The 27334-nt window shown below is 37.8% G+C and overlaps 1 protein-coding gene across 1 annotated transcript in view; it reads right to left on the bottom strand.

Annotated features, from left to right (window-relative positions):
• Window positions 1-333: 333 nt before the first annotated feature.
• LOC104399659 (probable global transcription activator SNF2L2) overlaps window positions 334-27334 on the bottom strand; it is a 50997-nt gene continuing 23996 nt past the window's right edge. The window contains exons 6-20 of the mRNA XM_010019426.1: window positions 22142-22268; window positions 20738-20911; window positions 20315-20488; window positions 19441-19611; window positions 14983-15036; window positions 13371-13501; window positions 13119-13179; window positions 10915-11015; window positions 10464-10611; window positions 7417-7580; window positions 5648-5714; window positions 4984-5094; window positions 2937-3179; window positions 2493-2606; window positions 334-457 (exon numbers count right to left, since the gene is read on the bottom strand). Of these exons, the coding sequence (XP_010017728.1) occupies window positions 344-457; window positions 2493-2606; window positions 2937-3179; window positions 4984-5094; window positions 5648-5714; window positions 7417-7580; window positions 10464-10611; window positions 10915-11015; window positions 13119-13179; window positions 13371-13501; window positions 14983-15036; window positions 19441-19611; window positions 20315-20488; window positions 20738-20911; window positions 22142-22268 (1954 nt within the window). The 3' untranslated portion in view covers window positions 334-343. The remainder of the gene's footprint in view (window positions 458-2492; window positions 2607-2936; window positions 3180-4983; window positions 5095-5647; window positions 5715-7416; window positions 7581-10463; window positions 10612-10914; window positions 11016-13118; window positions 13180-13370; window positions 13502-14982; window positions 15037-19440; window positions 19612-20314; window positions 20489-20737; window positions 20912-22141; window positions 22269-27334) is intronic.

Here is a 27334-nt window from a genome sequence, read left to right as displayed (position 1 = left end):
CTCTGAAAGACAAGATTAATGACTTTCTGTAGCCAACACTGCCACAGTCACAATTATTCAGGTACCATATTGGATTAAACTCAGTCAAGGGAAATGCTGGATTTTTTCAAACATTGCCTGTTTGCAGAAATGGACTGTAATTACAGTGAATACAAGTAGGATCTTTTGTGAATAGAGAGCATGAGCTCCAGTCTTGTAAAACAAAAGCATGTCTGATAGATACTGCTTTTTCCCATGACAGATACCTGCAGAAAGAACCTACATACTAGTTTCATAAAACAGAAATCATACTGTTAGCATATTTAATGATAATACATCATTTCCTACATGTTTAGTCTTTCTTTCATACCTTCTTGTCTTTTTCAGAACCATCTGTGAGAAGGATTCCCTTGGCTTGCATGTGGCGGTACAGGATCTTCTGAAGCGCTGACATATCACATTTAATCACATATTCCACCTAGTGTAAAATAATCAAACAAACCAACCATAAACACACTGATGTAATAATGTTAGTAGGATCCAACTACAAGTTCTCATTATCCTAAAACAAAACAAAAACCTGCTAATTTTTATCCGTACCTTACCACTGCATATGATTTCACTGAGGAACAATCCAACTATAAGCACAGCAATGTGCTCAAAAAATTATCTGTGAGAGTCACAACTACAATGAGACAGCTGGATCCTAAGAATGTAAGTGCAGAATCACCATATTTTTTTCTCATTCTGAAATTTTTACAATTTAAATTAAAATATTTGTGCTTAATAACCTGTGGACTTCATTATATCTGTAAAGCAGTATAAAAATATCATCATTGTACATCTAGCAAACAAGCATCCTTCATAGTGTCCACTTAGCATTATGCTTACCTAGGTTGGACTAGAAATATACCATTTTCTCAACATGAACTAAAAATACAGAGAATTAATCAAGTACTATATAATGCCCACACTCAGCTGGACTTCATGTTCAGCTTTGTAAAACTTTATTTAGTACAACATTTTTTCACTGCACACTATCTTTAAATCCAGTAATATCCAGTAAGACTTCACACCCCAGTTCAATACATTTTTTGTTATTACCCAATTTCCAGATTAAAGCCACTATGTCTTTAATATTTTTTGTAAAATAAAGCCAGTCACATTATAAAGCCAAAGTAGGGGCTAGAAGTCTTTCTAGTGGTGACTGAAAGAAAAAGTGTAAGCTTCCTAATGTTTAATAAATAAATGGAATAAAAATTATCTTTTTTTTTTTTAATTTCTTCTCATAAAGACAGCAGGACAAACTCCTCAAAGAAAAATTACTATTCATTCAATGGCTTCTTTATTAAGATTTATAAGATCACATGAAACTGATTAGCAGACTTTGGTCAAGAAGTTCAGTCCTCATGGTTGAACTAACCCTTTTTTTGTAAACAAAATAGTGAAAACAAAAAGAAACATGGTCCTCTGAGTACCAGTGTGAATGCAACTTCTAAATTCTCCTCCTCCAATAACTACTAATGGATTTATGAAATACAGTGGCTCTACCTGGCAGAAATTTAAATAGAAATAAGTATTTCAGTAATATTTTTAAATTTAAGTATGTTTCATTCTCAAACAAATGCTTCTAAGGATACTGAGAATCTGAAGGAACAGAAAGTCACAACAGTAACAAGTGTTCACAACATTATAGGGATGAGAAAGAAATTTTTAAAGGGCCTTTCCACTGAGTACTGCCCTTAAGCATCTATATAGGGCTCTTTGTTCATTCAGCCAGTGTTAGTCAGCTCAAAGCACAACTTAAGGAAATTTCACTTAGGTATGGTTTTAGCCCAGATGACCTTAGCAGCAAACTTTCTCCAGCTCATCTTCACATTTACTTTTTTATTTAGTTGTTGTTGTTACTCTGGGAAAGGCAAATGGGAAAAGCAATACAGGACTGCAGAGAAGGACAGGGTGAGGCAAAATGAGTTGCCCAGAGATAAAAACAATGACCTTTCAAATCAGAAGAGAATTTCATGTTCTGAATTGAACAGCCACTAGTTAAAAAAATAATTGCGCAATTTCAACAAGACACTTCACCCAACTCCTGCCGTGTCAATGCAGGACCAAATCCTGCATGCTTTATAAAGCCCAGTAGTCCTCTAGGAACTTCAGTGAACTGCCTAACGTAGCAAAGGTTCTACCTCATGCACGGAGGAGGGGTCAGGATAGAATCTAATCCTCAGTGTATGGCTGACGGACTTACAACTTGAAAATAGGTATTATGGAAATAAGCTTCATGTCTTATATGGATGACTACAAACAGAATTAAAGTTGCAAGACTGGTGAGGAATCCTGAGAATGCCAAAACTTCAGGTATTCAGGCTTCCTCAGTGGCCAACCTTTCAACAAACAAACTACAACAATAACAGATGCTAAAGTTGTCATCTGTAAAACAAATCTGAAAAACAAACATTAAATGCTTAAAAAAGTATTAAACCCCTTCCACAACTCCTCTCATTGCAAACCTTTTCTGGCAGTTGAGATTCAACTTCTTTCTTCAATCTTCTCAGCAAGAAGGGTCGGAGCACTTTATGGAGACGACGGATGATCAGAATAGTTTCTTCCTCATTTAAGTCCACCTACAGAAGTTTATAAAAGTCACTACAAGGCACATCAGTGTGTTAGGAAATGTCTTCTCTCACATGCAAGGTTAAATATGGGCCATAGTTACTTTCATGTTAAAACCAAACTGATTCTGAGTCAAAAAAGACACTGACATTATAATTTTCTGGCATTATAAAAACTGTAGCTTTTAGTTACATTAATCCCTAAGTACCACGGAGAGTTCTGAATACAGAAGTACCTAAGTCCCTAAGTACCACTAATTCTTCTGTATAAGCCCCTTTCTGTTTTCATCGAAGCGTTTTGTTTCTGATGTTGAAAAAAAAACCAACAAACTGCCACAATACCCTTTCTCCAGTCATAGCAAATGGAGCGTTGAACCACTGTTCAAAGGTGCTACAGCTCTTGAAAATGGTTGGAAGGAGGAAATTGAGAAGAGCCCAAAGTTCAGGCAATTTGTTCTGCAATGGAGTCCCAGTCAGCAGTATTCTTCTAGGGGCCACATAATGAGTATTCAAGACCTGAGTCAGTTTGCAGTGATGGTTCTTCATTCGATGGCCTTCATCTACTATCATGTATTTCCATCGAATCTGCAAGAAAAAGAAGAAAAATTGGCAAAGTTAGAGCATGTCAGACTTTGTCAAATTCCTCCCAACAGGTACAGAACAGAAATATTTCAAGCCTCAGACATTAGTCATTCTCATTTCTGAGAAAAGCCAAATCAAGCATTAGCCAAGTACCAGCGGCCTTGCAAGCTGCAAAACTAGAAACAAACACTAGCTATATTGAATCTGATGCTGAATTCCAGCTTGACCTGCAACAGCGAACAGCAGATTCCTCCCGCTTCTGGGAAAGAGATTACAGTGACTGGCTCTTCAAGGCCAGAATATGGCTTACAGGGGAAGAAAACAACCACATAAACTCCAAATAAACTTGCCTGCAACAAGAACTTTATAGGATAAAAAAGCATTTCAGACAAAGTAACTCCTTACAAACAACCCTGAACTTTGTTTTGTTTCAGCTAATCCTTTGATTCTAATCAAGGACAAACAACCGTAATTACAATCTTCTAATCTCAGATAATGGATCTTCAAATAACATTTGTATTTCTTAATGTGAAAGCTTAAATGCAATCTCAGCAGATGTTGAAAGTTGTTCAAGCTCTCTGTTAGTACTACGACATGGGCAGTCAACATGCCACACTGACCTAAGACTAGGAAGGCCTCAGTTTGTACTTTCATAGGTGCTAACTAATTGCATTTCCCAGGACAGGCTGAATGGCATAGTGCTTATCCTTGCTATCTTTTACCAAGGGTAGGCAAAAACTAGAGGGGAAGAAAAACTCTGCAGTCTCAAACTATTCTCAGGTGTTCAGACTTATGCTAAGAAAATACACTGCCTTTATATCAGACAGAAAAAATAAGTAATCTAAATATGCAGTAGGTAATAGAATAAAATAAAGTGAAAATTAAAAAAAAAGGGACAGTAGGGCCTTATGGTTTCTCCATACAGCAAAATACCTCCTTAGTCTATTTTGTGTAGTACATGTAGTAGGCTTAGAGTACAGTAACTTTCTAATGAATTCATTACGTTCGAGGCACAACTGTTGACATTTAGTGAGCCTTTAAGAACTGGGCCATGTGTACTAAAGAGTCTGGATACCGAATTCATGATAAAAGGGAGGGACTCTTCATTAGAGACTCTAGTGGTAGGACCAGAGGTAATGGGTTTAAACTTAAACAGGGGAAGTTTAGATTAGATATAAGGAAGAAGTTCTTCACAGTGAGGGTGGTGAAGCACTGGAATAGGTTGCCCAAGGAAGTTGTGAATGCTCCAACCCTGGAGGTGTTCAAGGCCAGGTTGGACAGAGCCTTGGGCGACACAGTTTAGTGTGTGGTGTCCTGCTCATGGCAGGGGGGTTGGAACTAGATGATCTTAAAGTCTTTTCCAACCCTAACTATTCTATGATTCTATATAATCATTTGTGTAAAAGTGACCTCATAGCTAGAAAAGCTCTAATAAGACTGGGTTTCAGGTTGGAAACACTGAAAAAATATTAAAATCAAGACTGTAGAATAGGTTAAATGCCATTAAGCAGAAGGGAGAAAAGTAATGGTTTTCTAAGGACATGCAGGTATACAGTACTGACAGAACTGCACAAAGGAATTTGGCTCCCAGACACATTTCAGGAAAATCCTGGTGTTTACAGGGGGAAAAGCTATGACTGGGAAGTTGATTAATAAACAGAGAAGTAGAAAAGTAAATGAAAGGTTTAACTTTCATTGAAAGGCAGAATAACTCAGGATTTCCCTGTAAAACAAAAACATGTTTGTGTGTAATGCACCATTTAAAGGTGTCTTGAAAGTCTTGCTGTTAACAGATGACAGTCATTACCTTAGCAAGGATATGTTTGTCCTTTATTATGTACTCATAGGTAGTTAAAAGAACATTGAATTTTCCACTTCGAAGCTGAGGAACGAGTGAGCGGCGCATTGCAGGTGTGCCCTAAAAGAGAGAGACAGGTAAGTAGCTACTCTTTTAATGAAGAAAATAGATTGATTTTTATGAATTAGCAGACACAGAGCAATCACACAAACTCTTAATCCTGCAGTACTGCAAACAGTGTATCAATTCATTTAAGGCTTCTTCAGGGTGCTTTCCGTAAATGTTCGCAAGACTGTAAAGCTCTGTTCATGGGGCACTGGAAACATGTAGCTAGCAATCTAGTCTCCTTACAAACTGCTTGGCCACACCACTACTACAGTAGTCAAACAGCAAAGTATTCAGCTATGTATAAAATGTGAAGTAGTTTTCATTTTTATTACTCCCACCAGAAGCCTTGCAATGTGATAATTAAAATTTTACTTTGCACTTCACTATATGAAAGTAATTATCATTTACTAACCTTCTTAGTATCATTAACTCTCACTGCTTATTAACTGATACACATGACAAAACTTCACAAGCAAACAGTTTAGAAATGCATGCAGAGGCAGAGGAAACAATGGCTCTATTCTCATTCCTTCAACAATATAATCATATGAAAAGCAAATCAAACCTTGTAAGATATCTTCACCACAGAAGGAGCCCATTTGTCAAATTCGTACGTCCAGTTTGATAAAGTCCTATCACAGAGATTATAGAGAAAAAGTAATACACTTCACCATTTGCAGGTCAAACTTTATAAATGTTTCTAAGTGGTTGCCAACTTTTCAACATATTTCATGTAGTCAACCCCCATAATTAACAGTATATTTTAAAAATGCACTTTATATACTGTAATAAAATAAAATTATCTCTGCAAAGGGATTAAACAGAAAAAAGCATGAAACCCTCTTTCAGCTCATATTTAGGGACTTCTTTTAAACCAGTTCAGAGTAGCATTTTACATGCATCTTTGTATTTTGGAGCCCATTAAGGGTAAGAAAGATAACCCTGAACAAAAAACAGATTTGTAAGTTATTTTATACTGCTTATCATCCAACAACTGCCAACTTTTCAAATATAGTCTGATGAAGTTAATAATAAGCGTTCATCAGTCTTCTATCTCAAAGAACTACTCTTAGTGCCACCTAGTGCCACTATGCAGGTCTCTTTTTGCACTGCATTTCTGCTGTTTGATCACAACAAATGCAATTTTATGGCTAAGCTAGGTGCTATCATGATACAGCAGCAAAAAATAACCTTGAGGTTTTTTGGTTGCTTGCTTATTTTTTTCCTCACTGGACCTGTGATGGCAGCATTACTGGCTACTAAGATAAGGCAGGGAAAAGTAACTTTTGAAATGTATACGAGAATGAAATTTCAGCCCCTTTCTTTTAGAAATATTAGAAAAATCATTACAGAGTATTTAAATCTGATTTTACTGTGCCCATACGAAATCTGACATTAATAACACCTTCTCTTTATTTTTAACTGTGTTTTATTTCATAGATCTTCTCCCAGCCTTTTTTTTTTTTTTTTCCACACTAGAGCTCATCATTTATTTTCATACAATTAGGCACAGCTGTGGTATTTATGTTAGTCTATTAGTTACTACAGCAGCACAGCCAAAACAGAGGATACCTCAAAACAAATCAAAAGAGATGGCCATGAATAAAACCTAACTCAATCCTACAACATATCTGCATGCTCAGGAAATATGGGGGACAAATTATATAATGAAAAGGCCAGAAACTTCTGCAGATCATTCAAGTCATATACAAAAATAAGCAAACAACTCCTCAATATCCTACATCAGTTTTACAGTGCCTGACAGTTTTTATTTAAAACACAGCTCTCCAAATCACTAAAACTCATACCTCTCCTTTGGAGGAAGAAAAATGCATTAGAGGAACTGTATAAAACAAGCAGCATCATGGAAAGTTAAGAAAAAGCAGAAGTGGGCAGCATAGTAAACAACTGTTATCTGGACACTTGACTCAAGTGTCAGTACCATTCCTCAAGGCTACATCCAGGGCTAGGTATACAGCACTTAAAAGATCATCCACTGTCGTTAAAGCATGATTACTTGATATCAGGCATCAGTTGTTGGCATGTAATATTAAAGGAATGCCCGCTCCCTCTTGTGGCTTTAGATTGAATTACAGTAAATTCACTACGTTTGCCAAGAGCGGACAGTGAAAGTAATGGAATCAACTGCTTTATCAGCTTTCTGGTCACCTTTCCAATGTCAGGCAATTACATGGGAAGAAATGATCAAGAAAACACTGAATACATGCTCTGTGTAATCCCACTGTTGTCATTACATGAAAAACAAGTGTGTCTTCTAAATAAACCAATCTGCAATGCTTAGAATGTAACAGCAGAAAGATATCCTTTACTTACGAAAGGGGAACAATGATGAGATAGGGGCCATTGAGTCTTTTGTGCTCCATCAGGTAAGTGATGAGTGCAATAGTCTGTATTGTCTTTCCTAGTCCCATTTCGTCAGCTAAAATTCCATTCAGATTGTTATTATAGAGCGAAACCATCCACTCCAGTCCCTGGAGCTGAAATCAAGAACAATAGTTTCACTCACTTAAAGCCTGAACAAATATTTAACAACAGGCAAGGACTTCAGAATATATTAACCACGACAAGAACCAAGATTCTGAAGTCCTTGCCTATTTAGATGCTGGATTTCCTGTATTAATACTATATGCACAGAGACCCCTGCTTATCTTAGCACCTCCCCCCCACCAAAAAAAAAAAATCACAACAACAAACAAAACAAGGTAAATTTCTGGTAATATATGCTACATGGAAATCTGTTTAGCAGAGCCCATAATATGAAACCAGATCTCATGCATGGAGGTCTTTTTTGTACTGCATCCGAAGCAACACAGACACTCACACTTTAGGTTAATAAATACTTAAAATTGCAGGAGTTTGTTCTCCAATTTCAACACTCACAAATATTAAACTTTCCGTGTAAATTTCATGCTATTTGCCTGTGTCAGTTAAAATCTTTTAAAACCAAACTCACCAAGTCTGCAAAACATGTAAGCCTCACACTTGCCAGCTGCAACACTAGTATGTTAAAGGTCTTGTAGCACACGTCCACACAGTGTCTGCTACCCATACATTCACATGTCAGACTAGGCCCCCTTTGTCCATTTGTATCTGGTATATAAATCCCAAAGCTGGAAGGAAGCCAGAGTACTGAAGCTAAGAAATGTCAAAGTAACAGAGTTGCTAGAAGCAACTGATCCAGATTATTCCCTTGTCACAGAGACTTCCACATGTGTGTATTACATCGCTCATGCAAGTACAAAGTTTTTGCTTAAAGATCCAGACTTTTGGTGTGTCTCATGCATGGAGAGAGAAGTAAATTAAAAGCTCTAAGAAAGTTCAGAGAGAAAATACTATGTACTTGAAGAAACCTTCTGTTGTCCTTGTGAGAGAGTATCCAAACCAATGTTGCCAATTCATTGATTTAAGTACATGCTGACTAATTTGTATTTAGGTATTAAATACTCAGGCCAAGAGTTGACCAGAATTTGTCCTGCAACTGTATGTCCGCCTACAAAGCAGCTTCAGAACTGCTAACAGGAAAACTGCCTTTTCTACACCACTGAACTTTTCCCACTGACATAGCCAAAGTCAAACCTCAAGGGTCCTGACATAAAGCTCCTCAGACAAGCGTGCCTCTTATCTCTTGGTACAATAAGTATACAGAGCAGAGACTAAAAAACAAATCTATGCCATCAATTGCTAGACACCACACTGAGCAGGTTAAATCCCTGTTAGTATCTGTAACTCTATGGACTGAATTACTTGCACTGCAAAACACAGATCTGTGCAATTCAAGAATATCTCAATGTTCCATAAGTGATTACAATTCAGGAAGTAAAGGAATTATCAAAATCTTCATTTCCCATCCATGAGCACTTTAAGCCAATATGGCCATCAAATTAGCATTGTTATATACTACGCATTTGGTGTAACAGGGAAATCTTCCCAGACAATGAATCAAGATTACACAGTAAAGAAGTCTGCTGACTACATCTGTTGACTCCCTGCTTCACTGGGTGCAACATACTGAGAATGAGGCAGCAAAAATAGAGAGGGTGTCATATCTGAGAAAGAGCGTATTTCTCTTTATGGTTAGATTCTATTTTGGTTTAGTCACCTCATTATCAATGGTAACAGCAAGTTATTTAACATATCATGTTCAAAATCCGTCCCTGAATGACAGATTTTTCCTCTTTTTCTGTTGAGGGCTCACAGTGAGACACCTGGAAATGCTAAGGATTCATAACAGAATTCAAATTCAGATGCAGTTTTGCTACAAACAAGTAGAATCAAGGGATTATTCAGTTTGGAACAGACCTCAGGCAGTCCCTAGGCCAATCCCCTGCCCAAAGTAGGTCCATCTTTGGAGCCAGGTTGCTCATGGCTTCATATGGTTGGCAACTGAAAACCTCCTGAAACCCTGCTCCACAGTGGCACTGTGCCTCTTCCATACACTCAGTCTGAACTCACTTTTTTCATCTTTTGTTTATAGTCTTTTGTTTTCTCACCATGTCCCACAGTGAGAAGCACAATATAAAAATACTACAATGCTTTTAAAAGGAAAATCGGCTTAACTCTTGAATTTTAAATTATTTAAACAAGCTACTGTAATAAACAGCAGTGCTGAGGAGCATAGGAAGCAGTGGCTGTAATCATAATGCTCTGCACACTTAGGATAACAGTCTTCCTCTAGTTCTCTGCACACAGTAATAGATATACATCTTTATGACATCTTGGTAAGTATTAGTCTTTATTTTATGTAGATAGAGAAATAATGTTCCAACTGCAGAAAATATGTAGATTCTTGGAGTTTCCTAGAAAGCTGTGCAATAGCAGAAGTGTTGAAAACATGTACCACAGGCATTTTCAATCATACCTGCTTATGCCTAGTCTATGTCAGAATACAGAAGTTCCTACTTACTAAAACCACTGAATGGCGGTGAAGAATGATACACCAACCTCCACAGTAAAATATTTTTCTTGTTTCCAAATTTTGCCTGTCAGTGCACTGAAATACTAGGATCTTAATTACAAAATAAAATCCTAAACTTTCAAATACTGGAAGAAGAGAAATACTGTTAACTCAACACAAACGAAAACAACAGGAAAATGAAATTCCACATCAGTAAGAAGGATAGCAAAACCAACGTATTATTGGCCTGCAATAAAAAATAAAAAAAGGTTACGGTATAGGCAGAAAGGTGATATTATTATTCAAGCAGTTGCATGAAGCATTATCTGTGATAGGTAACTGTCACTGCTTTGTCCATATAATCCCAAGTCCTAACCTACTAGAGATCTTGTATTTCTTAACAAATTTTCAGTTTGCCACTTGAAATAGCACACTGAAATGTTGAGCATATGAGATGATTTCTCACCTGGTAATGTTTTAATGTGCCATTAATAAGTAGAGAAGACTGCTTTTCCACTCTCTCTGTGATTGCGTGAGCAACAGTATAATAGGACTGAGACCCTCTAGCACTATACTGCATGCTGTATTCATCATCCACATCTTGTTTGGCTGTCCTGGAAAGCAGTAAAAGAACTAGAGTGAATTCCCATAAACAAACAGGTTTTTTGACCACAGCTCCTATATGTATTTCTAAAGAAACAGTACAAATCACCAACTGTGGCGAGTACACCAAAGGGTACAACCTCCTTTATAAACAGTACACAATTAATACCAAATGATTGTGTTCCTCTTCGTGTAGATGTCCATTGACAGAGAAGCTACCACACTCACTGTAATCTAGAGTAAGCTAACGTTGGGAAATGCCACTGTAAGAAATCACAATTCCTAACAAAAAACAGCACCTAAAGAACACTTACTCAATGATTTGCTTTGCATCTTTCTCAGAAACTTCCTCGCTGTTAGGATCCAGGAGTATCTTCTCATCTGCTTCTAATCTGCTTGATTCTTCTTCATCATCCTACAGAATACAGAAAAACTACAGGAGTGCTGTTAAGTGCAATACCTTCCTACATCGTACTTTCAGTTGGCATTCACGTATTAGTAGCTTTCATTGGTCAATGCTTTATGACAGAAACTTGAATCACAAAGTTCAGCTTACAACTATTCTGCAACAGAACTGCACTGCAGCACAACAAAGATAATTTTTGACACACATTTACCAATAGGAAGTCTCAATACTTTGAAATAAGAATTATCTTCCCCTCTAATGATCTTACTTTTAAAAATCTTACTCTGTCTACTGTGTTCATGGAAAGTATTTCAATACCACGTATATCACATTCCACATGTGTAATAATTTAATAAAGCTTAAAAACCTGGCAAATACAGTGGTTTTAAGCTTCTAGTTTCTTAACTTTTCAAAACAGACCACATTTTTACTCTTCTAAAAATAACAATTTCTCTTCTGCCTACAGTTGTAACGGATAACCAAAAAACTTAGAATCTCACTAATGAAGCTGAACAGAAGGCTGCTCTGACTTCTGCAAGTGTATTCTCCCAAGAACAATTTCCCAGCTCTAAACAATGCTGTTGCTAAAGAGTCTGTGCTAAAAATGTGGGCACATATCTTTTAACATTCCTCCTAGAAATTAACATGTATCAGGCCCTCCCCTCCTTTCTTTAATGGTGAAAGTCTTATAGAATTACATTAGAAATAAGTAGTCCTACAAAGGACTATTACCTTAACATCATACAGTCCAGTCAGTTTCAGTGGTCATTTGGTTCAGTATTGTAAAGACTGCTAAACTTGGGAGATACGAATTCTATACCTCGTTCTGCTACTAGCCTGTTGATTGAACATGGTCCTCTCTACTCTTCAGCTTTCCTCTCCTTGAGAAAGTACTTGCTTGAAAAATTCTATGGAAGTATCAATACTGATTATTCACAGTATCTAATATTATAGTACTACAAGCTTGTGATCTTTGTGTGTAAATTTTAAGATTCATTTTAGAATTTCTGTAGTCATAGAATTTAAAATAGTGAATCCAATAAGCCTACTCTAAGAAGTCAGAACTTATAGCCCTGACATAATTCCTGATTTTTAATAAATATAACAGGTAAATGAATAACTGTTACTCAGAATTGCCAATAAAACCTCCAGTGTATAAACATTAAAGATCACAGAAACATAGAATGATAGAATGGTTTGAGTTGGAAAGGATCTTGAAGATCATCTAGTTCCAAGCCCCCTGCCACAGGCAGGGATGCCTTTCACTACACCAGGATGCCTTCCACTAGACCAGGTGCTCAAGGCCCCACCCAACCTGGCCTTGAAGCAGAATAGAGGGGGAGAATCCCCTCCCTCGACCTGCTGGTCATGCTCCTTTTGATGCAGTCGAGTACACGGTTGGCTTCTGGGCTGTGAGCACACACTGCTGGGTCATGCTGAGTTCTCATCAACCAACACCCCAACAGTCCTCCTCAGGGCTGCTGTCAATCCAGTCTCCACCCAACCTGTAGCTGTGCCTGGGACCGCCCCAACCCACATGCAGGACCTTGCACTTGGCTTTGCTGAACTTCATGAGGTTGACACTGGCCACCTCTCCAGCCTGTCCAGGTCCCTCTGGATGACATCCCTTCCCTCCAGTGTGTCGACCGCGCCACACAGCCTGCTGTCTTTAGCAAACTTGCTGAGGGTGCATCAGGCCCACTGCCCATGTCTGTCTAAGTCTGGACCGACAAAGATGTTGAACAGCAGAAGTCCTAATAGTGACCCTGAAGATGTTAACTTCCTTCAGCACAAAGCCACAATACAGCTTTTTTCTGACATATAGTTTTAAATAGGAACCTGCTTATATTCTCTGGTTCATGATTACTAATAGTCAGAAAAAAATATTTACTTTTCCTAAACCCAATTACCACTTAGGCATACAGCATATAAAAAGGGCAACTGCTATGAACTGAAAAGAATTAACAATACAGTTATTTAGTTATTGCTAAAACACTTACGTACACACCTGCTATTGCTTTTCTTTCCTTCCTTATGAAAAAGAGGAGAATACCACATGAAGTACTTGGGGTTTACTGTATTGTCACAGTATTTTTTTTTTCAGACACATACCTCCTCCTCATATTCAGATCCACTTTCATCTTCACTGTCTGACCTGGGAGCAACTTCATAGCTGTACAAAGAGAACAGAAAGATTACAAATTACAGATAACAAGAGGAGGGATTAGATTCAATGGATCTACTAATCTTACACATAGTAAATTAAAAGAACAGAAAAAAAAGAAAAAGGAGTAACTAAGAGAAGCCCATTAAAAGTATCAATGCAAGTAGAAAAAGCAGTCTACTTGTATGCTAGCTACTTACCCAGGGTTCATTTCCAGCCAAGCATCCAGCTGACTTGCTTTTGGTGCTTCCGGGCCAAGAAGAACTTTGCCTGTTTCAGTATGAGTCACTTTGACGGGAAGGTCACTCATCTGACTACTCTCATCTATGGGCTAAAATTTCAAACGCAATTTTATTCCATACGGCAACTGAATTTTATGCTTGTCATACATAAAAAAAAGAACTAAGAGCACCTTCAAAATTCCAAATCTGAACAAGCAGTGAAGTTTCATTACTAGAAGCCACACCTTCCCATATAACTATCAAGCAAACACTTGAATCACAGTATTTCTGTGTGTAACACATTCTATGTGACATCCACAAATATACCACAGTATTCCAAACAAATCAAAAAGAGTAGCATGGAAAAGATTACACTATTGCTTTCTATGAAACAAGACACAAGCTATGTATGTTTATAGGCATTTAATCCTGCTATTTTCACCAATGGACATCTGTAACAAAACCCCATACACTGACCTTACGACCTTTTCTCTTACATGGAAAAACAAGGACCTAACAATTTATCTAACTTTTTAAGTGAAGAAGACCTATTCACAGATTTACTGTCCTGACTTCTTCAATTAATCTGATAAAGCACCTGCAAAACCAAAATCTTTTACTTATTCTGGTGCTCTAACAAAGCCAGAATAACATAATTACTTTTTCTGTTATTTCTTCGCTCTGCCAAATCACAGATTTTCTACTTTAAAAATTTCTTGCCTTCTACTACTGCTTCTGCTGAAGAATCTTTTCCTAATATATACATACATATATATGAACAAGAAAGAGTAATTCTGAACAGCTATAAATACAGTGACTGACAGTGTATAAAACTTACCCCGTTTCCATAAATACTAAGGCTACAGGAATGTTACATGCATTTTCCTTGTGCAACCATAACTATATTAAAGGATTTTGGTGTAACTCTTAACCTACATCAGCAAAAATATCCCTTGTAAGTATTAAAAAGGCCACAAGTAGAACAATACACACAATTCTGAAGTCCTCATATAAAACTAAAATGAAGAGAAACAGCATTAACAGAGCTGCTCTTAATGAGACAGCATATGCTCTGCTACTGAATGAAAAATCTTATTCAAAGAATGACACAGAAAATTTGCTTCTGAGTAAGAAAGAACTTGAAGGTGTCTTAAGCCATCATAATACTGTAGTCTGTCCTGTGTCTGAAAGGTAATTACATGCAGTGTCAACAATGTATTTTCTTAAGATGAGAAGCTAGAATATATTGTGTTTACAACCTCATTTTAGAAAATAAATTGTATCTGCACACAGACTGCAAGAAAACAATTTAGTTCTAAGCCTGTAACAAAGCTGAGATGGATTCTTCAGCATATGCAGTGATAAGAGTATATATTATTCAGTTTACTTTTCTTTTAGTCTTCAGCTTTCTGACGACAAACAGGCTAGCATAAACGTTAATCTAGATAATTTTTATTCCTGGTTATAAACAACAACTCCTCTTTGTGGTCATGATTTTTTTTTAAGCTACAGCAATGGCACAGAGAACAACCACTAGCAAGTTTAAAAACAAACAAACAAATAACAGAAAAGCATCTTTTAAAATTCATACCTCTCCATCAGGACCAAGACCAGATGCCATTCCCTCTGCATTTTCTTCAGCCTTCTACAACAAATAAGGAATAGAAAAATACCACAGTCAGATTACAAGTACAGAGAGAGCATTTTGGACCTTGAGTATGTTTCACTTTATTTCTAAATAGCTTGGGATGCATGTAATTTAAGGTGTAGGTGGATACAGACAGAGACAGGCACAGAGTTGCTATCACACACAAAACCATTTGCTAGTATGAATAGGGTACCGATACACCTCTAGTCACTGTAACAAACATGCACCTAAGATGTGGCTGTGGCTGGCCTACCGAATTTCTGAACCAGACCTACAGCTCAGCTGCTTACAGACTGTGCTAGTACAAATAAAACAGTAACTAATTTTCATGTGATTTACTATTCATTTCCTCTGAAGTGCTTTAATCTCAGTATCAGAGGTGTTACCAGGCATTACAGATTGCATATTCATGCAGGCATTTTTATTTTGGGTATGTTCACAAGTTTTCTAGTCTGACAACTAACTAGAAAGGGTACGTTGGGAGTTCTTTGCACTATAGCTCAATTAAGTCTAGACCACAGTTACTTAAAGTAAAAAAAAAAAAACAAAACATATTAAAGAACCCTGGAGTTCTTAACCGGAGTAAACTAATTTTTTTTCTCCCCAGGCTCCACTCCAACAACTAAGCCAGTATCTTCCTCAAAGCCTGTCCTCATTTACCCTGTATTAAAATGTCAGGATAATATGATAAAGTGAAAGATACAATTTGCTTCTGGTGTGGAACTTTCCCAAACAATGCTGACAATGATCAAGAAAGGATAGAATGCAGCTCCTGTCACAGTGTTGGGTTTGTAGTACTACAATACAGTTCTGTTTTGGTTATCAATGGCTACAGATCAAACTAACAAGAACAGACCTCTTAAACTGTGTTTTATAGATAAACAAATTCAAGCGTCATTAATATGTGTGATAAATTTTGATAATACAGCTGTTCGGCTGGGAAGCGTGACCAGCAGGTCAAAGGAGGTGATCCTACCCCTCTACTCTGCTCTCATGAGGCCTCACTTGGAGTATTGTGTCTAGTTCTGGTGTCCTCAACATAAAAAGGACATGGAACTGTTGGAACAAGTCCAGAGGAGGGCCACAAGGGTGACAAAGGGGCTGGAGCACCTCCCATATGAAGACAGGCTGAGAAAGTTGGGGCTGTTCAGCCTGGAGAAGAGAAGCTGCGTGGAGACCTCATAGCAGCCTTCCAGTATCTGAAGGGGGCCTACAAGGATGCTGGGGAGGAACTCTTCATCAGGGACTGTAGTGGTAGGACAAGGGGTAATGGCTTCAAACTTAAACAGGGGAAGTTTAGATTAGCTGTAAGGAAGAAGTTCTTCACAGTGAGGGTGGTGAGGCACTGGAACAGGTTGCCCAAGGAAGCTGTGAACGCTCCATCCCTGGCAGTGCTCAAGGCCAGGCTGGACAGAGCCTTGGGAGACATGGTTTAGCGCGAGGTGTCCCTGACCATGGCAGGGGGGTTGGAACTAGATGACCTTAAGGTCCTTTCCAACCCAAACCATTCTATGATTCTATGATTTTTTTTATAGTGTATTTAAGGAATAGCTGCACTTCCAAATATTGAGATGATCCTCAGTATCTACTTCAGATCAAGCCTTGAGTCTGTCTTTATACTGGTCCATTTTCCAAGGCATGAACTTAACATGAACATGCAGCAGCATACATGGTTCAATTCTACATTTAGAAAAATTTATTCTTGCTTCTTTTACATATCCTTCAAACTTCAGGACACATGCCTAATTATCTTTTTTAACTGCCCTTTCACTAGTATTACCAAAAATGGAAATCTGGCTAAGCGTAATTCTAGTCTAAAACCCTTAAAATATTTATTCAGTATAATATTAATATACAAAAAATAATATGAAAGAGAGCCTTATAAATACTTCACTGGGCTACACAAATGTCACTGGTCCTCTTCAATGCAACAATAGCTGATGCTCAGTAAGAGACTAGTAAGTTGTGGCCTTTCGGTTATTAAAAGGGGCCTGTAAGAAAGACGGGGAGAGACTTTTTAGCAAGGGCCTATTGTGACAGGACAAGGGGTGATGGTTTTAAACTGAAAGAGGGGAGGTTCAAGCTGGATGTGAGAAGAAATTCTTTACAATGAGGGTGCTAAAATACTGGCACAGGTTGCCCAGAGAGGTGGTGGCTGCACCATCCCTGGAGACATTCAAGGCCAGGCTAGATGATGTTCTGGGCAACTTGATCTAGTTCAAGATGTCGCTGGTCATTGCAGGACATGAAGATCTATAAAGGTCCCTTCCAACCCAAACTATTCTATGATTCTACTGTGAGCTTGAAGATTGCTTGCTTCAGCATTCCTGGGCAACAGGCATGTCTGTTGACAAAGAAAGGAACTATACCAGAACTGAAAAGTTTAAACAAATAGGCAAGATAAATTATGATAGCACGTATCTGGCCTTGACTGAACAAGCTACATTGACCGAGGATATTTTTATCTTGGATGAACAAGAGGAAGGTCCACTCTTCTGCACATGAGACTGCTCTCTAATATATAAAGATTGTTACACCTTAGCTACAGTCAGGGAAAGAACCTTATGACTCAAACAGACCACCACAAATAAGGAGTAAGCACCAGTGCTGTTCAATGTGCAAAGATGAGATTCTCCTATGAAAGCAGAAACATCTACAACCTATAGTTAAAAATAATTTTGGAAAGCAGAAATGTATGTTACAAATGAGATAAATGTAAATAATGCCAGATATCTCATACTTGTATTTTGGGCTATGCAGACACATCTTTAATCTTGACAATTCAAACCTTGACAAGGAAATAACAATTTTACAAAAGTTGGAAGCTACATTTACTTCATTCTCCATACAATGACGGGAAAAATTCCTATGGATAAAGGTGAAAAGTTGCAAGTTAAACTGGCCTGTCAGATGAAAACTTAATCTGGAGTATTTTTATTTTTTTAAAATCCATGACTGCAGTGATGGTATGGGATACCAGCTGAACAGGAGTCTGGAGGCAGAAAATGCAAATACAGGAATGTGAAAAAAAGCAAAGAGAGAAAATTTACCATAAGGATTCCCCAAACTGTATCCCAGAGAAAAAAACAGACTAATCTGAAATTTTATTCTCACAAGAATAAAGGGTTCTCTTGGATATTGCATAATGTGAGCCTACCAAAGATGAGAAGTACTTCTTCACCAGCTATTTCCTCATTGCCATTTCTAAGAGAAAATCGTAAGAACTCTCTTCTTTCATACATACTTCAGCTAATCTGACACAGAAACAGGACTGCATCACAGATGTGGACTGTTGAAGGAATTAGTATTTTTCATCAGAGCAGAGCATTTACTCCACATGCTCTCATTCAGGATCATCTCTACTGCGAATCCTGTACATTAAATAAGGTCTGTTCTCACTGGTACTACAGTTAAGAACCCAACTTAAGTTACATCTTAATTTTGGAGGCGGTGGACTGTTATGATGTTAAAAACATACTCTCAACAAAAAGTACATGTTTTGGTGAGGAACAGGAGAAAACATGGAGCATTTTTTAGATCATTAATCTCCAAAATAATAATTTGTTCTATGCTGGTATTTATTAGCATATTTAGAGTGCTGCTTGTAAGCCATGTAAATATAATGTCTATATTTGTATCAGTAATTAATAGCAAATCAGGCATGGAAAGGGATTATAAAAATCCTCTTCTCCATCCTGCAAGAGCTGAAATGTACTCAGAGGTCCCCAAAATGGCAAAACATAACTCATGATTATTTCACACATGAAATTATTTTCTTCAAAAACAGCACTTGCTAGTTTTCACAAGTCTCTCTCACAGGGTCAAATATTTCATACAAAGAAAGGTAATTTTGAAAAGCTTCAATTAAATGTTAGGGATGCACAATGAAAAATACTACTGGCAGAAACCCCATTTACTGTAATACATCTACCCAAGTTCTTTCTCTCTAGTTGTTTCCAGTGACCCACAAAAACGATTGAGCCAAGTGTAGAATGTGAAGGTCTAGAAAAGTTACCCTGTATGAAACAGTTACACAACCAGACTTTTCCCATCTTCTTCATACAATGAATTATGGATCCACTGGATCCTTTTTGAGTACTTTATTCCTAATTTATGTGCCTGGCCCAATTTTGCCTGCATGAAGTTTATCAGCAAAACAATCTTAACAGACCACAATTTTCTAATCCTACCTTCTTTTCACATTCTCTAGAATTAATGAGAACAAATTTGTTATGTATTTCAGTGGAGAAAGATGAGTTCCCTCAGTGTTAAGAATTGGGTAGCGTAGATGATTTTAGATACTTTGGTATGTGTAAGACAATTGGGTGTAACTACTTTTATGAACATTAAAATTGGATTTGAAGAAGAGATGGCCTAAAAATACCAGCTGTAACTACTTGCCTTCTTTCTTCTCCTTCTCTTCTTCTTCTCTTTGGCTGCTTGTGCCTGTTTATGCTCCCATACCAGGTTAGTCAAGTTAGCCACATACTCATCTGTTTGCTGCAATAGGTAGGCCAGGCGTCTATCTTTCTTTTGGTCAATCAGCTTACGGTAGCCTTCTTCATCTTCAGCCTAGCAATAAAAAATAGGCATCAGCCATGACAGAAATGCTTCCAAAGAAACACCAACCAAGTAATGCAATAATCGTGTTATTTTATGTAGGTCATTATGATCTGTGTAAGAAGGAAACTAGATGGGTAAAAAACTCCTTCAATGAGTAGCCCAGAGGGTTATACATTTGTGTTAAAGGGTCACAGAATCATAGAATGGTTTGGGTTGGAAGAGACCTTGAAGATCACCTAGTTCCAACCCTCCTGCCATGGGCAGGGACATCTCGCACTGGAGCAGGTTGCCCAAAATACCATCCAACCTGGCCTTGAACATTTCCACAGATGGGGCATCCACTACTTCTCTGGGAAATCTATGCCAGTGCCTCACCATCCTCATAGTGCAGAACTTCTTCCTAACATTATACAGAATTGGCTGCGCTAATTCATGCTGGTAGGAAAAAAAAATATTTTTATCAAAAAACTTAAAAAATGAAGTAGCTGTAGGTTAAAATGAACTTACAGCTCTTTAACTTGTAGGTTAAAAGTGTCACATTCACTACCATCATCAGAATTACACATAATCCAGCTACAGCAGTTTTAGATTTACACTTTTTGCGCTACAGATGCTTAATTCTACAAAAAATATATGGGTATGACTGAGACTGTATATGATATACTAAAAGGAAACAATACATAATTTTAGCTAAAATAACCATATTCCTTACCATTAGTCTCCTCATTCTTTCCTTCTCAATTCTCTCTGTTTCTTTTTTCTGCTCACGCTCAGTGTTGGCATGCCAAGTTGCCACAGCTTTAGAAAGCTTCTGAATTTTCCCAGCAACTGACCGGTGGTACTCTTTAAAATCTTTAGCATGCTGCAATATGCTATTCAGGTATTCCTGGAAAGAGGAATAAGTCAGTGCTGACACTTGGACAAAGCACAGGGTTTGAAATTGGGAATACAGAAGTTCTAATCTTACTGTTTTCCAGTTGCTTACCACATGATTTGGAGGTGATTTTTAATACTAGAAACTTCAAAGGTAAACGAAACACTTAATATAGAAGACATACACAGCAAAGTAAGGTGAATTTTTCCATCACAGGGTAAACAGCCAGTCATGGGGTAAACAGCCAGTAAGTTAAAATACCTGATGCTTCTGCCTACGCTTCCTCTCCTGTTCTATCTTCTGCTGTTTCTCAAGCTTCTCTGTCATCCTGGCCTCCCTCAAAGTCTGGCGCTTGCTTCGTTTGTAAGCTTTGGAGTTCAGTGCTGTTTCCAGCGTTGTGTCACGTCGCATGCAAGCTACCACCTCTTGTCTTAGCTACCAATGGGAAAAAAAAAAAACACTTTTTAAACAAAAAGATCATTTTTAATATATGTAGGAATAACTTTAAACAGTGGTATGGCAGAGTAAAACAGTAAAAATCCAGATGTCCTAACCCGCCCTTCCATTTTTATTACAGTTATGAAAAGATCTAGCATCTATACAGTTGCAGCAGCTATGTCTGCCTCTCTAAACAAATCTTCATTCACCACAGGATGGCCAAAAGTGTTAAGCACTCTCAATCATCATTTCTCCCTTCTCTACAAGATGCTGCAAATGACTATAGTGCCACAATTAAAGGAGCTTGCCAAAATGTTATACCATAGAAGTAAAACACAAATGAACAACATACATACTTTCTACACCTGGACCTGAACACAGCTGACAACTCATTTCAGTGCCAGCTGCACAGGAGAAAACAGGAAGAGGTAAATGTTATGGAAACATTGGGACAGTATTGCTACAGTCTCATCAGTACAGCAGTGAGAGCCTGCTGCTTTTCATCTGACCTCTGACCAAACTTCATTACAAAGGAGTGCCAAGGGTAGAGGGAAGGAAGACTTGGACATCATGGTCCAACTACTGCCAAGGCTTCCGTCAAGAATTATTTTCTTTATCTGCCAAGTCACTTCTTCATTCTTCCAAACTAGCCGGGAAAACCAATGGCAAGAGGCCTGGAAGAGTCTGGCAGTGTGACTTCTTTTCTGAAATTCATTTGCTGATACATGCACTCAAGATCCAATTTGTATCTTAGTTATAATCTTGTTATGCGTAATTTTCAAAGTGTGTGCTACAGTGGAAATCCTGAAAACAAATCACAGAGAAATACCACACATAGCACTAACATACAATTCCTCCTAAAACAAGGGACCCATGATAAACATGGAGTATGCCCAGAAAGAGGTGCCTATTGAGATTCGTGTTGAAAATCAGACTGCAGCCTGTCCGGCTCTTATTCTGTCTTTGCGCCAATGCCATGTCCATTATCAAAGACACAGTTCTATGGTTACACTTCAGGCTGGAAGATAAAGCAAAAAGAACACACATTTTTTTTAACAAAACAAAACAAAATCTAAGTTAAAGTTTCCATGACTTGCTTATCAGTCAAGTTTGCTCTTACGCTTAGGCTCAGTGCTGCTGCAAAGTCTCTTGCCAGTTTACTCTCTGCTGCACAAACACATTTCTATGTGACTTATTTGAGAATTCTCCTGAAGCAAAAGGCATTACCTGGCGCTGGAAATTCAGTAACCTAAGTGCCTTCAACTCCACTGTAGCTTTGGTTCGCAGATCAGGGGGCAGAGAACCAGGTAAGTTCTCCAGTTCCTGGATTCTGTGGGCAATTCGAGCCTGAAGCCTAAGTAAATAGAAAATCGGGTTAAGACACCAGGAGAAATCTGTAAGCAGTTATCGAAATCATAAAGTAAAAATCAACAATTTAGCGGAGGAATTTATTTGGCTTTTACTAATTGTTCCTGAACTAACAGGCTTTTGCAGAGATGACATTAGGTATCCTTTTCCACTTTGAAAATAAATTGTCAATTGCTGAAATTTCACCTTGGCCCTTCTTTTAATTTTGACTAAAAGTACATGAGTGAAAAGAAACTTGGGAACTTTATTTTACTCATTCTATCCAGGATTCTGCTTTAAAGCTTCTTTGAAGGGTATTGTTTTATGCACAGTATAGTCAGTGATGGCACGGACAGAATTTTCTTCATATCTCATATTTTACTTGCTTATTTTATTGACAAATGAAAGGTTGATTAGTAAAGTATTAACACTTACATAGCTGTTTCTATTTCACTCTTCCTTTACAAGCTCCTTTTGCATTCATTTGCAAGTTCAAGAGAGAGAGAAAGACAGAATAACGGACAAGCCAGACAGAAGTTTCTGTGGTTTTATTCATAAGTAAGTACTTCTGTGAACTGCAAATTTTGCCAAGGCCCTAAAATAACAGGCCCCAAAATTATAACTTATCCAAAAACTGCCTCTAAGTTCAACTGAACCAGTGCCCTCCATATCCCACATGCTTTAGGAAAACAAAAAAACAAAACAAAACAAAACAAACAAGCCCCCCCCCAAAAAAAAAAAAAAACAAAACCAAAAAACCAAACAAAACCAAACACGCATGTGTACCCCCAAACCAGAGTCGTCTCTCTCCCAAAATCAAAAACGTAAAGGCCCACGAAGAGTAAGTTATCTCCCTGCACAGAACTTTCAGTTTTTACTTTTTGTTTACTTTCACAAAGCACAAAACATCAGATGACATTAGGAAAAGGTGTATGCTGTTGTTTTCCTGCAATGAGGACTTTGGACCTGCCATGAGGGAAGAAAGCAAGCACATTCTATAGACCTTCTGTGCATACAGTGATCTTTCTTCCCCTGCCCTTTCGCCCCCTATCATCGCGCCAAGTATTAGCACAGTGACATAAACTCCCATACACTCAACATGTCAGCCTCACAGCTGGAAAGTAGATCACACATGAGGCAAAATGGCTGCAACCAATATATGGAGTAAGAAATATCAGATCAGAATACTAGTACCTCGCACTAAATGCATGCATCATGACTACACATAATCTTAAAAGCAACTCGAATCACTTCTGCAGTTATTCCTTCCTAAAACTATATACATTTTTTTTTTTTAATATATTACCAAAGACTTCTGGAACAACACGAAGGAGGCACTGCTGTATTACTGCATAAGACTAACTTAGTGTACTCATGAAAGCAAAGAACTGAAGCAGAATCAGGTTTGTTTTTTATACAGACTGCAAAGTATATCAAGGGTTACTTCCCAGTATGAGAAAGTTCCATTAAAATCTACAGGTACTTGTACAGGTCCAACTACTTGAACTGTTTCTCACCACAGCCACCTTCTAGTCTTTAAAGAGTAATGTCTGCAGTTTGTTGGACTCTTGCTGTCTTCAGAGAAAAATACCAGCAGCTATTAGGTAAACAGAATCCAAAGAAAAAAGTTTCCTAGACGCCTTCTACAAGCACCTAAAGGATATAATCTCATCGTTTTGAGGATATATTTAATTAATCTATGCAGCACAGCAATTTATCTCTGTCCATCCAGAAAGTGACTAGTGCATCTACACAGAGATCTCTGCGAAACAAGTGACGTACATCTCTTCCTCATTAACTGAGGATTCACAGCAGAGGTTATGCTTGCATATTCAAACCTGTCTGACATGGATGCCACACAATAAGCCATGAAGACAGATAAGAAGAGACTCCACAGATAACAGGAAGAAATCCCAGACAACCTACAGACGCCAGCAAGTGTATTTTCTTTAATTAGCAACAAAAAGGTGGAAAAAAGCCCTTCCACATAATAGAACAACTTCAAATTACAAACATTATTAGTTTTAAGAGATCAATTCAGTGAGATTGAAAAGCAGTATTTTATTTTAAAGAAAGTGCTAAGGAGAGTTTTACAAAGGCACAGTACGAATTTTTCGCTCTGGCCAGATTTCAAGGAACACAGCAAGTTTAACAGCTCACCACGTATGAGTAATTTAACCTTCTTATATTGGTAAGAATTTTAAGTATCTAAGTTTCCTTTTATCTACCTTTAGTCACACTGAGATTAACATCAATTATCATATAATCTCATCTCAAATCAACATATACTGCAAACAGCTTCTTAGCACAACCACGTGAATTTGACAGCAACATTAACTGTCTATTTTGTTTCTCTTTCTTAATATACGCTGGAGCCTTTTTTACAATCAGATCAAGGCTTTTCAGAAAGAATAAACAGGCTGCTGCTTATTAGACTCAAAGCTTTTTCAGATCCTGCAATGTATTAATAGGTGTATTATTGCTTCTTCTTCTGTATTCGTCTATTTAACATGTGGTTAATGAATGAGAACACTGTACTATACTTCTTACTGCATATTTGATGAATTGAAACGAATTATGTAACTTACTACTATCAAGGAAAGGAAAAAAGAACTGCTATCACTGAAAAAAAAAAGTCATTTTGTAACAGCAAAAGTGAAGTATTCCATATTTACAATATTATTCTGCGTGTAAGACATGGTGTAATACATAAATCATGTACACAGACCATTAAGAAACAGAAATATCTACGCAGTAACTCTCCCGAGAGACTGCCACTCCCTTGAGCAGTCAGTATACAAGAAGAGATGTGGCTGAACACCTCAGCAATTAACTTTTTATCGTGTAGCTCAAGAGTTAGCACTAAACTACTGTCTTCCCATCAGCATATTTCACATCTTTAATCCAGAAACCCATGTTCGAGGTCACTGTCATGGTTTAACCTGGCCAGCAACTAAGCACCATGCAGCTGCTCACTCACACTCCCCCCAGGCCCAGTGGGATACGGAACAATCAGAAGCGTAAAAGTGAGAAAAACTCATGGGTGAGATAAAAACAGTTTGATAATTAATTTTTTTTTTTTTAACTATGAGGAAAAGAGAGGAAAAAAGAAACAATAGAAAGGAAAATAAAACTCAAGAAAGAGAAGTGATGCAGATGAAAACAACTGCTTACCACCAACTGCCCAGCCAGTCCCCAAGAAGGGTGCCCCTGCCCATCTCCCCCCACTTTTACTGCTGAGCATGATGACGCCATATGGTCTGGAATATCTCATTGGTCAGTCAAGGTCCGCTGTCCCGGCTGAGTCCCCTCCTAGTTTTTGTGCACCCCTAACCTACTCACTGGGCAGCCTGACGAACGGAAAGGGCCTTGACTCTGTGTAAGCACTGCTCACTAATAACGAAAACATCCCTGTATTATCAGCACTGTTCTGAGCACAAATCCAAAACATCACCCTTACAATCTACTGTGATTGTATCTAGCCAAAACCAGTGGAATTACTGCATGAATCTTATCTGTCATTTTCAAGAACTGCTAAATCAATCAGATTCAAAGCTCACACTTTCCCTCAATAAGGCAGGATACTGAAATTTTACCTTCTCGGTCTACCTGTATGTTTGAAGTATCAATCCCTAAAATACCTACATGATAATTCTGTCTTTTCATGGAAATGACAGATTTAAACAGTTTTGTAAGTATTTCAAAGTATAACGGCCCTTTATTAAAAGTTAACTACTGAGAGATCTTAAGAGATGAATGTTTCATGAAGCTTTTTCTAGCTCCACTAGTTTCAGGACACGAGTATTTATATTGGCTTTTTTCTACCCCCTTTTTATGAAGAAAGAGTGAATGTATTGTATTTCTGCATTAAACTTCCCTATACTAAAGCTAAGTCTAGTATCATCCAAAGCACAAAAGCTGTTGAACAGATTTTTTAAAAGCTTTTATCTGATGTAACTTATACAGTTTTAAATAACCAAAGTAATTCCAGAGGTTCTAAGCATTCTGGTATACAGCACTCAATGTTAAAAAAGCTTGAATCCCTATCTATACACTACCATAAAAAATAAAACCCTTCTGCTGCAGAATCCCTGTCAAACTTCCACCCTACATTACTGTGTCAAGCAGATCAGAGTATTTAGAAGCTAACAGATACGCTGTATCTGCAACTGGTTCTCCGTATTAGTAAATACAACACCACTATTGACTGTCACTCCTTCACTTTCCTCCATTTATGCATACTAAGACACAATAGTTTTGCACAAATAGTGCAATGGAGCTGGGCTGGAAAGACAGGAGGAGTTAACAATTTCAGGTTAACTGACGCAGAAATGTTACATTATACTGGCCACGTGACTCTTGGCTCAGGTTAGTACAATTCTTCACTCATAGCAACTGTGAGACCACATAATGGTATATTCTACAAGCATTCTGAAAAAGATGTTAGAAAAAAGTGATTGCTCATGCTGAAACAGCTATGGCCATTCAGTCAGTCCTAAGGCAAAAAGGGTAAGACTGACAAAATGACCACAACAACATGCCAATAAATTACTTAAGCATTACCTTACGATAAAATTAAGAGCTTTTCTAGGATCGATGCCTGAATTCTGGATATGGCACCACATCCTAAAACACTTCACGGTGTTTTACCTTCAAAAAGTGAAAGTCATTAAACCATTCTTCAGTGAGATCACCATCCCTTTTGGCCACCTTCCCCTACAAACCCATTGTTATAGTAACTGGAAGATGCATTATCAGTCCAAGCCAAGCGAATATGTCAAGTGCAGTTTCCTTCCCCTGACTGATAATAATCAGGAGCGTATTTCAGGTGCGGGTCAAGATCCCTCTGCCAAGCGGATTCCTAAGGTCAATTGTTTAACAGCCTCGTGGATGGGAAGAGGGAAGAAGCCTAACTACACATGAAATATCATCCTCTGTACTTTGTAATGAATATAATTCACCACCTAATTAGGGCACTCAGAAGGCAACTTTTAAACATCATGCTTCCCGGCAAACTTTTTTCTTTTTTTAATAATATTGCCTGTGATCTCCTTCATATTCTCTCTACTCTGC

The sequence above is a fragment of the Nestor notabilis genome, unplaced genomic scaffold (assembly GCF_000696875.1).
Source record: "Nestor notabilis isolate BGI_N333 unplaced genomic scaffold, ASM69687v1 scaffold5698, whole genome shotgun sequence".
NCBI classification, from domain to species: domain Eukaryota; kingdom Metazoa; phylum Chordata; class Aves; order Psittaciformes; family Psittacidae; genus Nestor; species Nestor notabilis.
The sequence above is the reverse complement of the archived record's forward strand: the minus strand, read 5'-3'. Positions and strand labels throughout refer to the sequence as shown.